At 39.7% G+C, this 11,402-nt stretch overlaps 1 protein-coding gene across 1 annotated transcript in view; it reads left to right on the forward strand.

Annotated features, from left to right (window-relative positions):
* The window catches only part of LOC126812550 (orexin receptor type 2), a 35,469-nt gene extending 25,042 nt beyond the window's left edge, over nucleotides 1-10,427 (forward strand). Inside the window, exon 2 of the mRNA XM_050539042.2 lies at nucleotides 8,062-10,427. Coding sequence (XP_050394999.1) covers nucleotides 8,083-9,345 — 1,263 coding nt within the window. The 5' untranslated portion in view covers nucleotides 8,062-8,082 and the 3' untranslated portion in view covers nucleotides 9,346-10,427. The remainder of the gene's footprint in view (nucleotides 1-8,061) is intronic.
* The last annotated feature ends 975 nt before the right edge of the window (nucleotides 10,428-11,402 follow it).

Consider the following 11,402-nt stretch of genomic DNA (forward strand, 5'->3'; position numbering starts at 1 on the left):
AAGAGCGATACGCACAAGAAAAACACTTGTCTCTCCCCCTCTCTATCCCTCGCTACCCCCCTCTCCCTCTCTGCATCTCCACCCCTCTCTACCCCTCTCACTCGCCCCAACCCACCCAAGAGATTAACACCCAGATAAAAGCTGTCCCATCCCAAGAATTTCGTCTTTTGTAAAACTCTCGATCGGCGATCGACGAAACCTAAACTACTTAATCAACAATAAATAATCCTTTAGGCTATCGATTTATAACTAGCTTTTAATATTAAAATGATTTGTAGCGAAATTTATACTGATAAAACATTGACAATCTCCTGGTGGCTTGACATACTCTATCTAGGTCAAGTCTTGTCTTAAATACGTCGGAGGATAAGAAAATTACACAGCGAATTCACAGTAAATCTTTACCCTGCTGTGTCGCTATCAACTCGTTAACATGAAAGTCTAATATTATTTTATGGACACTTTGTTAGTATCGTGCTGGGAATTTGATTAAAAAAGCCATTTAACCTATTTCATCGATTGATCGTGATATAAAGTACAGCGTAATTTGACAAAAAGTAGTGGCGGATGTACGAGGCAGGTATGCTAACTCTCACGTCACATAATGATAGCTATAATTAGCAACATTTGTCGTATACGCGACAGGCTATGCGTACTATTTCTAGAGTTTAAAGATCAATAACAAGATAACCTTTAACGAAATGACTAACGACTTATCGTTCGTCACCTAAAGGGCATAAGCCGTGCAATATGGAAGACCAAATGGGACAATATTCATTTATTCTTGTTTCTAAATTCCAGTTTGAATATTTTAGACATGAACGCAGCATTCTGAATTAATGATTCGTGTTTCTACATTCTTATGTCAACATTTCATGCACAAAATCAACATTTTAAACGAAAAATTGACTTTATGCTTCATTTTCGGCGCTTTATCGGTAACTTTTATATATCATTAAATATTAAAATTAAAAAATAATTTCTTAATTTTACACGACAAAGAAATCAATTCATTGGTTCTGAAAGTATCTAAAAAAAATCTGGAATTTGAACTATAATTATAAGCCGTGCAAAGCGAGGTCATATCGGGACTTGCGATATGTTCGTGTTACCTGAATTGTGAACTATTCCGGGCGTTCTTCCAGATCTGAAATCATTTGTTTATGCCAAAGATGAACTGTATGTTTCTGATGGCATTCATTTTAGAGGAGATCGATCCCTGCATTGGCCGAAAACGTTCATCCAGATTTTCCAGCGTGGTTCCCCCTTGTCAGTGATACAGGACGGAGGGCCTAGCAAGGACAGCTGTCTAGTCGTTCAGATGTTACGAAAAACCGAGGTCCCGCGTACACATTGGCGCGCACCTAAAAGATCCCTTGACAGTTGGAATTCGATATAAAAGTAGGTCGCAGTGCCTCTGTCCGGGCAAAATATCCCTTATAGCAGACTGTATGGCGTATGGCCGTCTTCATCAGCCTAGTTCGGAGCAGAACAGTAGGACGTTAAACCCCATTTCATTTCTTAGAGGAGATTGTATTGTCATACCCGCTACTTCAACGCCGCAATTGATCACATCAAGGCATAGTTAAAACCAAGCAACTTCTTAAAGATATTTATTGGTGGCCAAAGATGGATGCTCAAGTTGAAGCTTTTATTAAAGTTTGCGTCTCCTGCCAAATGAGTGATCGATGAAGTTACCAGAATTAAACCAGTTCCTCTACATCCAGTCCCATATCCTTCAGAACCATGGGTACAGCTTGGCCTAGATATTGTTGGTCCAAGAGAAAGAGCTTCTGACCGTCGGTTTATGGTTCAATTTCATTTCAATAATTTGCTTGCGCGTAGGGGTCTTTAGCAGTGAGAGGAAACCGGAAGGTTCGGAGAAAACCCACGAGGTTAGACAGGCGACCCTACTCCTTGTCACGTACAACTGGAAATCACTCCAAAGAGGAAACGAGGTTGGAACATTCCGAGGAGCAGTCTCAACCGATACCGGTATCGAACGCGATACTTTCCTCAATCTGATTAAAACACAGATCCTATTTCGTTTCGTTTTTATAGTTCAAAATTTCGTTTTACCTGTCTTTACTACACTAGGACCTGGAAGGGTTGTTATCATTGACGTGTTCTGAATTTTGTGAGGAATCAGCCAATGAAACGGTCTGTTACAGCGAGCTTTAGGCGTGTTTTGCTCGGAACTGTGGGTTATCCACTAGTAACATCAATGCTGATTGGTTAATCAAATGTCTGACGCCATAAGGTCAGATGGCTGCTCGTATGACGTCTGACGCGACCTATCGCTACAACTTGTCAGATTTTCATGTAGTGTAGGCCATCGAACGTATAAAAAAAAACCGAAACGAAATATAGATCTGTATTTTAATCAGATTGTCGGGGATCACGTGGCTAAGTGGGTAAGACACTGGCTCGCTAGCCTGGAGGTCGGGTGTTCGATCCCTGCATTGGCCGAGAAAGTTCATCCAGATTTTCCGGCGTGGTTCCCACTTGTCAGTGATGCAGGACGGAGGGGCTGACAAGGAAAAGCTGTCTAGTCGTTCAGATGGGACGGAAAACCGAGGTTCCGTGTACACATTGACGTGCACGTAAAAGATCCCTTGGCAGTTGGAATTCGATATAAGAGTAGGCCGTAGTGCCGCTGTCCGGGCAAAATATCCCTCATAGCACACTGTATGGCGTATGCCCGTCTTCATTAGCCCAGTTCGGAGCAAAACAGTAGGACGTTAAACCCCATTTCATTTCATTTCATTTCATTTCATTTCACTTTCTCCGATGACTCCCTATAGAAAATTCCCATTTACGTCTAGTCCCATTTCTTTAATGTATCTGAAATAAAAATTAATTTAGAAATTGAAGAGCTGTCTGTCTTTATCAATAATTTAACTTGCTAACCGAGTTTTTATTATCGACATTTTGTGTCCATGGCCTGCTGTGATTTAGATAAGATTACAGAAAACTTTCAAATATTTTATCAGACATGGATGAAAATTAGATTTATCACCGTGATTTTATTCATAACACATAAAAAGTTGAACTTAAGAGAGAGAGAGAGAGAGAGAGAGAGGTTTAACGTCCACTCGACACAAACTAGGCCATTTCGGGACTAACATATGGTCCAACTTTATTTCCATAATTCGCGTGCGCGTAGGGGTCTTTAGCAGTGGGAGGAAACCGGAGGACCCGGAGAAAACCCACGAGGTTGGACAGGCGACCCTAGCGGGGATTCGAAACCACGCCAGTTGACTCAATGATACAGCGCACACGTTCTAACCACTAAGCCATCCAACCCCCCCAGTTGAACTTATATATAAATGCTTGTTTAATGGCGATAAATTACATGGAAGTAAGTTACAAGGGTTTTAATTAATTTGTTTACGTTTTTATCAATATTAAAAGGCCCCCTGCATGGCCTGATTTTCAACCCTTTGAAAATAAAGTTATTATTATTATTATGAATATGGTACACTGAACCACTGGAACTGGTGTAGTTTGATATTACCTTTTTAATCTACCTAGACTGATATTAGTATCCAGATGTCAGTAACCAGTCAACGTGTATAAACAGACGATCAGTTTAAACTATTAACTCAGGTGATAATTATAAACAAAAAGAATTAGTTAACAGGTATGTTTCATCTGGTTTTATATTAAAGGAGATGTACCATCTGTTTCTATATTAAAGGGGTGTGCCCCATCTATTTCTATATTAAAGGAGATGTACCATCTGTTTCTATATTAAAGGGGTGTGCCCCATCTGTTTCTATATTAAAGGAGATGTACCATCTCTTTCTGTATTAAAGGGGTGTGCCCCATCTGTTTCTATATTAAAGGAGATGTCCCATCTGTTTCTATATTAAAGGAGATGTACCATATGTTTCAATATTAAAGGAGATGTACCATATGTTTCTATATTAAAGAGGATGATCCGTCTGTTTCTATATTAAAGGAGCTGTTTCATGTGTTTCTATATTAAAGGAGATGTTTCATCTGTTTCTATATTAAAGGAGATGTACCATCTGTTTCTATATTAATGGAGATGTCTCATCTGTTTCTATATTAAAGAAGATGTACCATCTGTTTCTATATTAAAGGGGTGTGTCAGGGGATGATCCGTCTGTTTCTATATTAAAGGGCGGGTCCCATCTGTTTCTATTTTAAAGCGGTGTCCCATCTGTTTCTATATTAAAGGAGATGTCCTATATGTTCCTATATTAACGAGGGTGTCCCATCTGTTTCTATATTAAAGAGGGTGTCCCATCTGTTTCTATATTAAAGGGTGTGTCCAATCTGTTTCTCTATTAAAGGGGGTGCCCCATCTGTTTCTATATTAAAGGAGATGTCCCATCTGTTTCTATATTAACGAGGGTGTCCCATCTGTTTCTATATTAAAGGGGATGTCCCATCTGTTTCTATATTAAGGGGTGGGGGTCCCATCTGTTTCTATATTATAGAGGGGGGGGTGTCACATCTGTTTCTATATTAAAGGGAATATTTATCCGTATTAAAGGTGGTGATTCAACCGTTTCGTTAATAATGGAGTTGTTCTATAATTTCCTCTAACGGACCAATTTTGAGAATGCAAAAGCCATATGTGTTACATCATGAGAAAATACACATTTTTAAAACCCTGCTATAAACACTCAACTCTCTACATGCATATTTGAAGAAACACATGTACTATTTATCTTGACATGCTATAAGGTCTAATGACTAATACTGTATACCACAGGAAACCAATTTCCTTTTTCTAAAAACTGTGAAAATTCTTAAATTTGATTTTGTCAGAACGATGTTATTAAGTGGTTTTGACACCCAGCCGTCGATGAAAAATGATAAATACAGACGAAGACAAGCTCGATTAAATAAATATAAAAAGAGTTGTCTGAAGCACGTGCCTAGAAAATGACGTAAATATTTAAACTTACTTACATCTGACAGTGTTTCCTCTTATTTATTCTAATCGACCGTAGAATTGGGAATAAATCAACTATGTTAAAGGAGCTACCTCTCTAACTCAGTGGTTCTCAACCTTTTTGTCAATGGCACACCTTGGACCATATGAAAAAATAGCGGCACACCTGGCTAAATATATACAAAAAATATTTGAATTTTGTAATATAAAAACATGGCAAGTCATAGACGACACAAACTATAGCCATAGACAAAAACACAGCTATGAACTTATTTCATTGCGGTGTTTCGAATTTCATCAGTCAAATAGCTGGCTTCTTTAGTGAGAAATTTTCTTAGTGTGCCGTTCAAAATTTCGCGGCACACTTAGGAAGATCTCGCGGCACACCTGTGTACAACGGCACACTGGTTGAGAATCACTGCTCTAACTCAATATTTTTCATAATATTCGAAATTAAAAAAAACAAAAACAAATTAGAATTCAATACCGGTATTAGTGTTTTTATGTTGCCATGAAAATGCGGGATCCTAATATCCAGTATTTACGACACAATGAACGTTTTAAAATATGGTACACAGGTCGTGTACCATATTATTTCGGGCGCAAAACCAATGAACAAAGAAACACATATCCTAAATTACAATGCGACAGTAAATAGTAATGGCTGATTCACAAATAATAATAATAATATTAAAAAAATAAACGTGAAGTATAGGCTAATTAGACGTAAACGACTGCCGTTCAGTATGGACTGTTCGCGTATTTCACCGAACATAATTGATTAGAAATTACAATTTTTTTAAAAAAAAACATTGAATATAAATCACTTTATATACACTCATATTACATTAATATGTGCTTTAACACCTATTTATGGTTAAAAAAAAAATAGAGCCATACGCCCTTTAATTCGGTTTCTTACAAATATAGGTCAATTGGAACGCAATGTGTGATTTTATACGCCACTTACAGTCTGCTCATAGGAGTCCCCCATTCTACACACCGACAACTATCTACTTCGAGATTTGATCTCTGCCCTAAATGACCGCCATATCCAACAATTTGTATTCTATTTTGTAATGCGGTTTTACTCCGTTTATTATGTGCCAAACATACAAGGACTAAATAAACCTTTTCAATGATATCACATTGAAGCGGAATAAATATTTCTCAAAATTATCCAATTATGGTTAGAATTTTCAATTAAACTCGTCGATTTTGGAATTAAAATGTCGGTCAACCAATTTAGTGTCAGTCTGGTCTCAAGCGGAGCTAATTGTAGGCAGACCGTGTACGTTCAGTATGAGGTTTCTCTTCACCGGTGACGTAGTGTTGATGGCCTAGTCGTTCGGAAGGTGCGAAAAACCAAGGTTTCGTGTACACGTTGGTGTGCGTAAAATAACCCTTGACAGTTGGAATAACAATAAGTAAATGTCCGATTCTAGAAGCATACTCTGCTTCGTACACGACACCCATCACTATTGAGCAATATTGGAAAGCAACAACATTTGTAATATCATAAACTTTCGCCACTTGATAATTCCAGATTTTTTTCTTTAAAACAACACATAAAAAAAAAGATGTGAGAGAGAAATGGTTTAACGTCCACTCGATACAAACTAGGTCATTTCGGGACTAACATATGGTTTAATTTTATTTCAATAATTCGCTTGCGTGTAGGAGTCTTTAGCAGTGGGAGGAAACCGGAGTACCCGGAGAAAACCCTTGATGTTGGACAGGCGACCCTACTCCTTGTCACGTTCAACCGAGGAATGGAAACCACGCCAGTTCACTCAATGATACAGCGCGCACGTGCTAACCATTCGGCCATCCAACCCCCCGAAAAAAGACGTAATTGACAAACTAAAAAAGAAGAAAAAGAAATTACTAAAAGAAGAATGATGGCGTCGTCGATCTTAATTCTATCAATTTTAAAAGGATTTATATTGACCGGGATGCAATTGAGAAATTAGATTTTTTAAAGATCAATTACGATAATGCGGAAAGAACTGATTTTTTGTCTGAACTGCATCAAGTTCAGCCATTTATTAACCACATGTAGAACTCCAGCTGGTGTTTCTTTTAAAGCTAAGGAGCCGTGGTGACTCGGTGGGTAGGACGTTATTTTGCTAACCTGGAGCGGGGATGGATGGCCGAATGGTTAACGCGTGTCCGTTGTATCATAAGGTCTTCATTTAGTCAGCTGGCGTGGTTTCGCTTCCCCGGTTGTACGTGACAAGGAGTAGGGTCGCCTGCCCAACCTTATTGGTTTTCTTCCCGTCCTCCGCCCCCACCCCCACACACTGCTAAAAGATTCCTATGATGTGAAAGCGAATTATTGAAATAAAATTGAACCATATGTTAGTCCCGAAATAAAATTGAACCATATGTTAGTCCCGAATTGACCTAGTTTGTGTCGAGCGGACTTTAAACTCCATTTCTCCCCACCCCACCCTCCCCCAGTTTGTGTCACTTACAAAACCTTACCAATTGTTCGGGTGGGACAACAGTAGCCCCGATTATCAAGAATACTTAATGTTCATTTATGTCTTTTTCACCCGGGAACCAATAACCCTGATTATGACGAATATTCAGTGTTCATTTAGAGCTTATCGCAAGTGAAACGATAGTCTTGATTATCACTAATACTCAATTTTCATTTATGTCTTATAACTAGGGATACAGTAGCCTTGAATATCACTAATACATAATGTGCTGTTGTGTCTTTTCACCAGGACAACAGTAGCCTTGATTATCACAAATACTTAATGTGCTTTTATGTCTTTTCACAAGGACAAGATTAGCCTTGATTATCACTAATACTTAATGTGCGTTTATGTCTATTCATAATGTAGCCTTGAATATCACTAATACTTAATGTGCTTTTATGTCTTTCCACAAGGACAACGTTAGCCTTGATTATCACTAATACTTAATGTGCTGTTAGGTCTTTTGACAATGATAACAGTAGCCTTGATTATCACTAATACTTAATGTGCTGTTAGGTCTTTTGACAATGATAACACTAGCCTTGAATATCGTTAATACATAATGTGCTTTTATGTCTTTTCACAAGGACAACAGTAGCCTTGATTATCACAAATACTTATTGTGCTTTTATGTCTTTTCAGTATAGAAGACTGGAATTCGAGATGGATACCTCTGACGTCATCTGTGATCACCCTTTATTCACCGACGACAATAATCATACAATAGAGGAAGTAAAACTACGCTTGAGTGAATTAGAGGACAGGGAAGCCATTATGAAATTACCCGCCATCTTGTTTATCGGGATATTGTTGCTCATTGGACTTATGGGTAATTTCCTAGTGTGCGCAGTTTATCATCTTAAATTCCCGCCAAGTACCTCAAAGTATTTCATCATGACTCTCGCCATTTTTGATCTTTTGAACTGTACCATCGCCATTCCTGCAGAAATGGCCGATCTCCGTTTTGATTATCATTTCAATTCTCCGGATGTATGCCGAGTCATGCGCCTGACGATTAGCTTCAGTACTTCCGCCTCGGCCGGAATTCTACTTGCCATAGCAACGGATAGATACCGAAAGATATGTCATCCGTTTGAAAGACAAATGAACTCACGCGAGACAAAACTTGGAATATTCCTCGCCATATTTGGCGCGTTAATGGTGTCGTGGCCAGCAACTCTACTCTACGGTCGCAGTACGCGAATAATCGAAGGTGTCCGAGTGGCAGATTGTGCGTTTGACGATAGTGTGCGCAATACGTGTTATCCTCAAATCTATATAGCTATATTAACCGCCATGTGTCTGACGTCAATGGGAGTGCTGATTGTTCTCTACACGCTGATTATTTTACGTGTTTGGAAGCAGAAGAAACTCCGGGCGCGGTTCCAATCACCTGTGGTCAACGAACCCGTCAACAACGTCCGATGTGATTGTTTCAAAAAGTTGAATTGTTTTGACAGCCTGGATTCTAGAAGCGCGAGCACGGAAGTCGATATTTATAACGTGGATCAAAGCATGATGGAAGAAAAACGGAAGTCGAATTCAAGCCAGAATCACAGTGTTCGGACCACTCTAATGTTGTTATTGGTTACAGCGGTTTTCATCATCAGTTTCATTCCCTATTTCGCGCTACAGATTTTGAAAAACGCAGTGACGAACTTTGAACAAAATCTCCATTGTAATCACGTTGCCATGGTAGCATATAAATTTTTTCTTCGTTCGTTCTTCATAAACAGCGCGGTTAATCCGATCATCTATTCATTCTTCAATACGCAGTTCCGTTTGGAGTGTAAGGAGTTCCTGAAACGCGTCTTCTGTTCTCGTGGGTCAAACTGTTCCCGATCATCAGACTTAAACGAACCAATAGACAACGCAAATGTACCGGAAGTTACGAAATACCAAAAGGCCGAATCAACTGTGTTTTAATGCTAGTACGTCTAATGCTGAGGATTGTTTTTTCATCAAATAATAGGCCTAATTTTCAAACAATATCATCGTGACCTGGTAAAATAAAAAGTTGGTGTGGTGTGCTGTGTGTTCTACATTGCAAGTTGTAGACCTGTACCATTCGATTTCATTACAATCTGATAAAAACACAGATCCTATTTCGTTTCGTTTGTTTGTACAGTTCAAAATTTACTACACTAGGATCTGGAAGAGTTGTTATATAACATGTGTCTGGATGATGTGAGGGATTGGCCAATGAAACGGTTTGTTATGGCGAGTTTTTGGCGTGAGGTGCACGGAACTGTGAGTAACCCACTAGAAACATCAACGCTGATTGGTCAATCAAATGTCTGACGTCGTAGGGTCAATAGCCGCTTGTATGACCTCTGACGCGACCTTGCACTACAAACCGGTCAGATCTTCATCGAAAGTATAATAAACACGAAACGAAATATATATCTGTATTTAAATCATCTTCAATAGAAGGCTTGATCTCGCTTTAACTACGTACATCTTATCGAGGCCTTCACGTAATACCCTGCATATTCGGTACTAATTTCGACTTGGTATTCACCCAGCTTCTGAGTCTATCAGATTCCTCGATCATCGCGAATACCAAGTCTCGCCCTTTCCGGCTAAAATGTCTACCTGTGATAATCGAGTTGCAAAGTTCAAGGTTCGTTCAATGTCAAGGTTTCCGTGGAGGTCGCTATGCCACAACCTCCTCTGATTGGACACTACTGTTCACGTGTCTGCAGCTAACCTAGCTATAAGTTGGGGAATTGTAAAACTCGCAGTCGTTATCCCAGGAACATGTATTTTAATGTTGCTCCAGGAACATGTATTTTAATGTTGCTCCAGGAACATGTATTTTAATCAGATTGGTTTTATTACTAAATTCAATGTTTTAGACACACAGTTATAAACCATCGCTTTGTACCAGACAAATGCATTTGTTTAGACTTTAATAAAATGCCAGAAGGGCAAAGTTGACGATGTCCATAAAAGTTATATTTCAGCGCAACCCTTTGTGACATATGTCACGTCGTAATCAATCACGTAACTAGTTCCCACAATCAACTCCAGTCCATAATGCCCTACAAAATAGAACATTTTCTAGCTGGTCGGTCACCTCTGGCTTGTGCTTGTGGTTTCGATCCCTGGTGTGAGCGTATGTGGCTTGGAGAAAGGGACGCCTTCTCAACCTCGTGGGTTTACACCGGGTACTCCGGTTTCCTCCCACAGGAAAGATCCATGTGCGTGCCATGAGATAATAAAATTTAAAAAGAAACTTGACTGCAAAATCACCTTCGATGGAAGCAGGCGTTCAATCTACGAACAACGCGTTCTATTTCTAAAACCCACCGGAGATTCACAAGTTGAAAACAAAGAGAGAGAGAGAGAGAGAGAGAGAGAGAGAGAGAGAGAGAGATGGGGTTTAACGTCCACTCGACACAAACTATGTCATTTTGGGACTAACACATGATTCAATTTTATTTCATTAATTCGCCTGTGCGTAGGTATTTAGCAGTTTAAGAAAACCGGAGGACCCGGGGAAAACCCACAAGGTTTGACAGGCGACCCTACTCCTTGTCACATACAACCGGTGAATCGAAACCCCACCAGTTGACTCAATGACAGACATTTTGAAACAACGCGCACCTGAAATATAAGATACTGTTTAATGCACAGGGCCTGGTTTGGACAGCTGTCTAGTCGTTCGGAGGAGACGAAAAATCGAGGTCCCGTGTACACATTGGCGTGCATGTAAAAGATCCCCTGACAACTGCAATTCGATATAAGAGTAGGTCGTAGTGCCGCTGTCCGGCGTATGCCCGTCTTCATTAGCTCAGTTCGGAGCAGAACAGTAGGACGTTAAACCCCATTTCATTTCATTTCATTTCATTTTGTTTCATGCACGCGTTCATCCATTCAATCACCAAACCCCTACAGACATAGCATAAGCGTAGTTAGGTATACTGCGGGAGGGGAAGGGCAGGGGGCAGGGGGTGGGGGGTAGGGGACACTGGGACTGT

The sequence above is a fragment of the Patella vulgata genome, chromosome 1, assembly GCF_932274485.2.
Source record: "Patella vulgata chromosome 1, xgPatVulg1.2, whole genome shotgun sequence".
In the NCBI taxonomy this organism is placed as follows: domain Eukaryota; kingdom Metazoa; phylum Mollusca; class Gastropoda; family Patellidae; genus Patella; species Patella vulgata.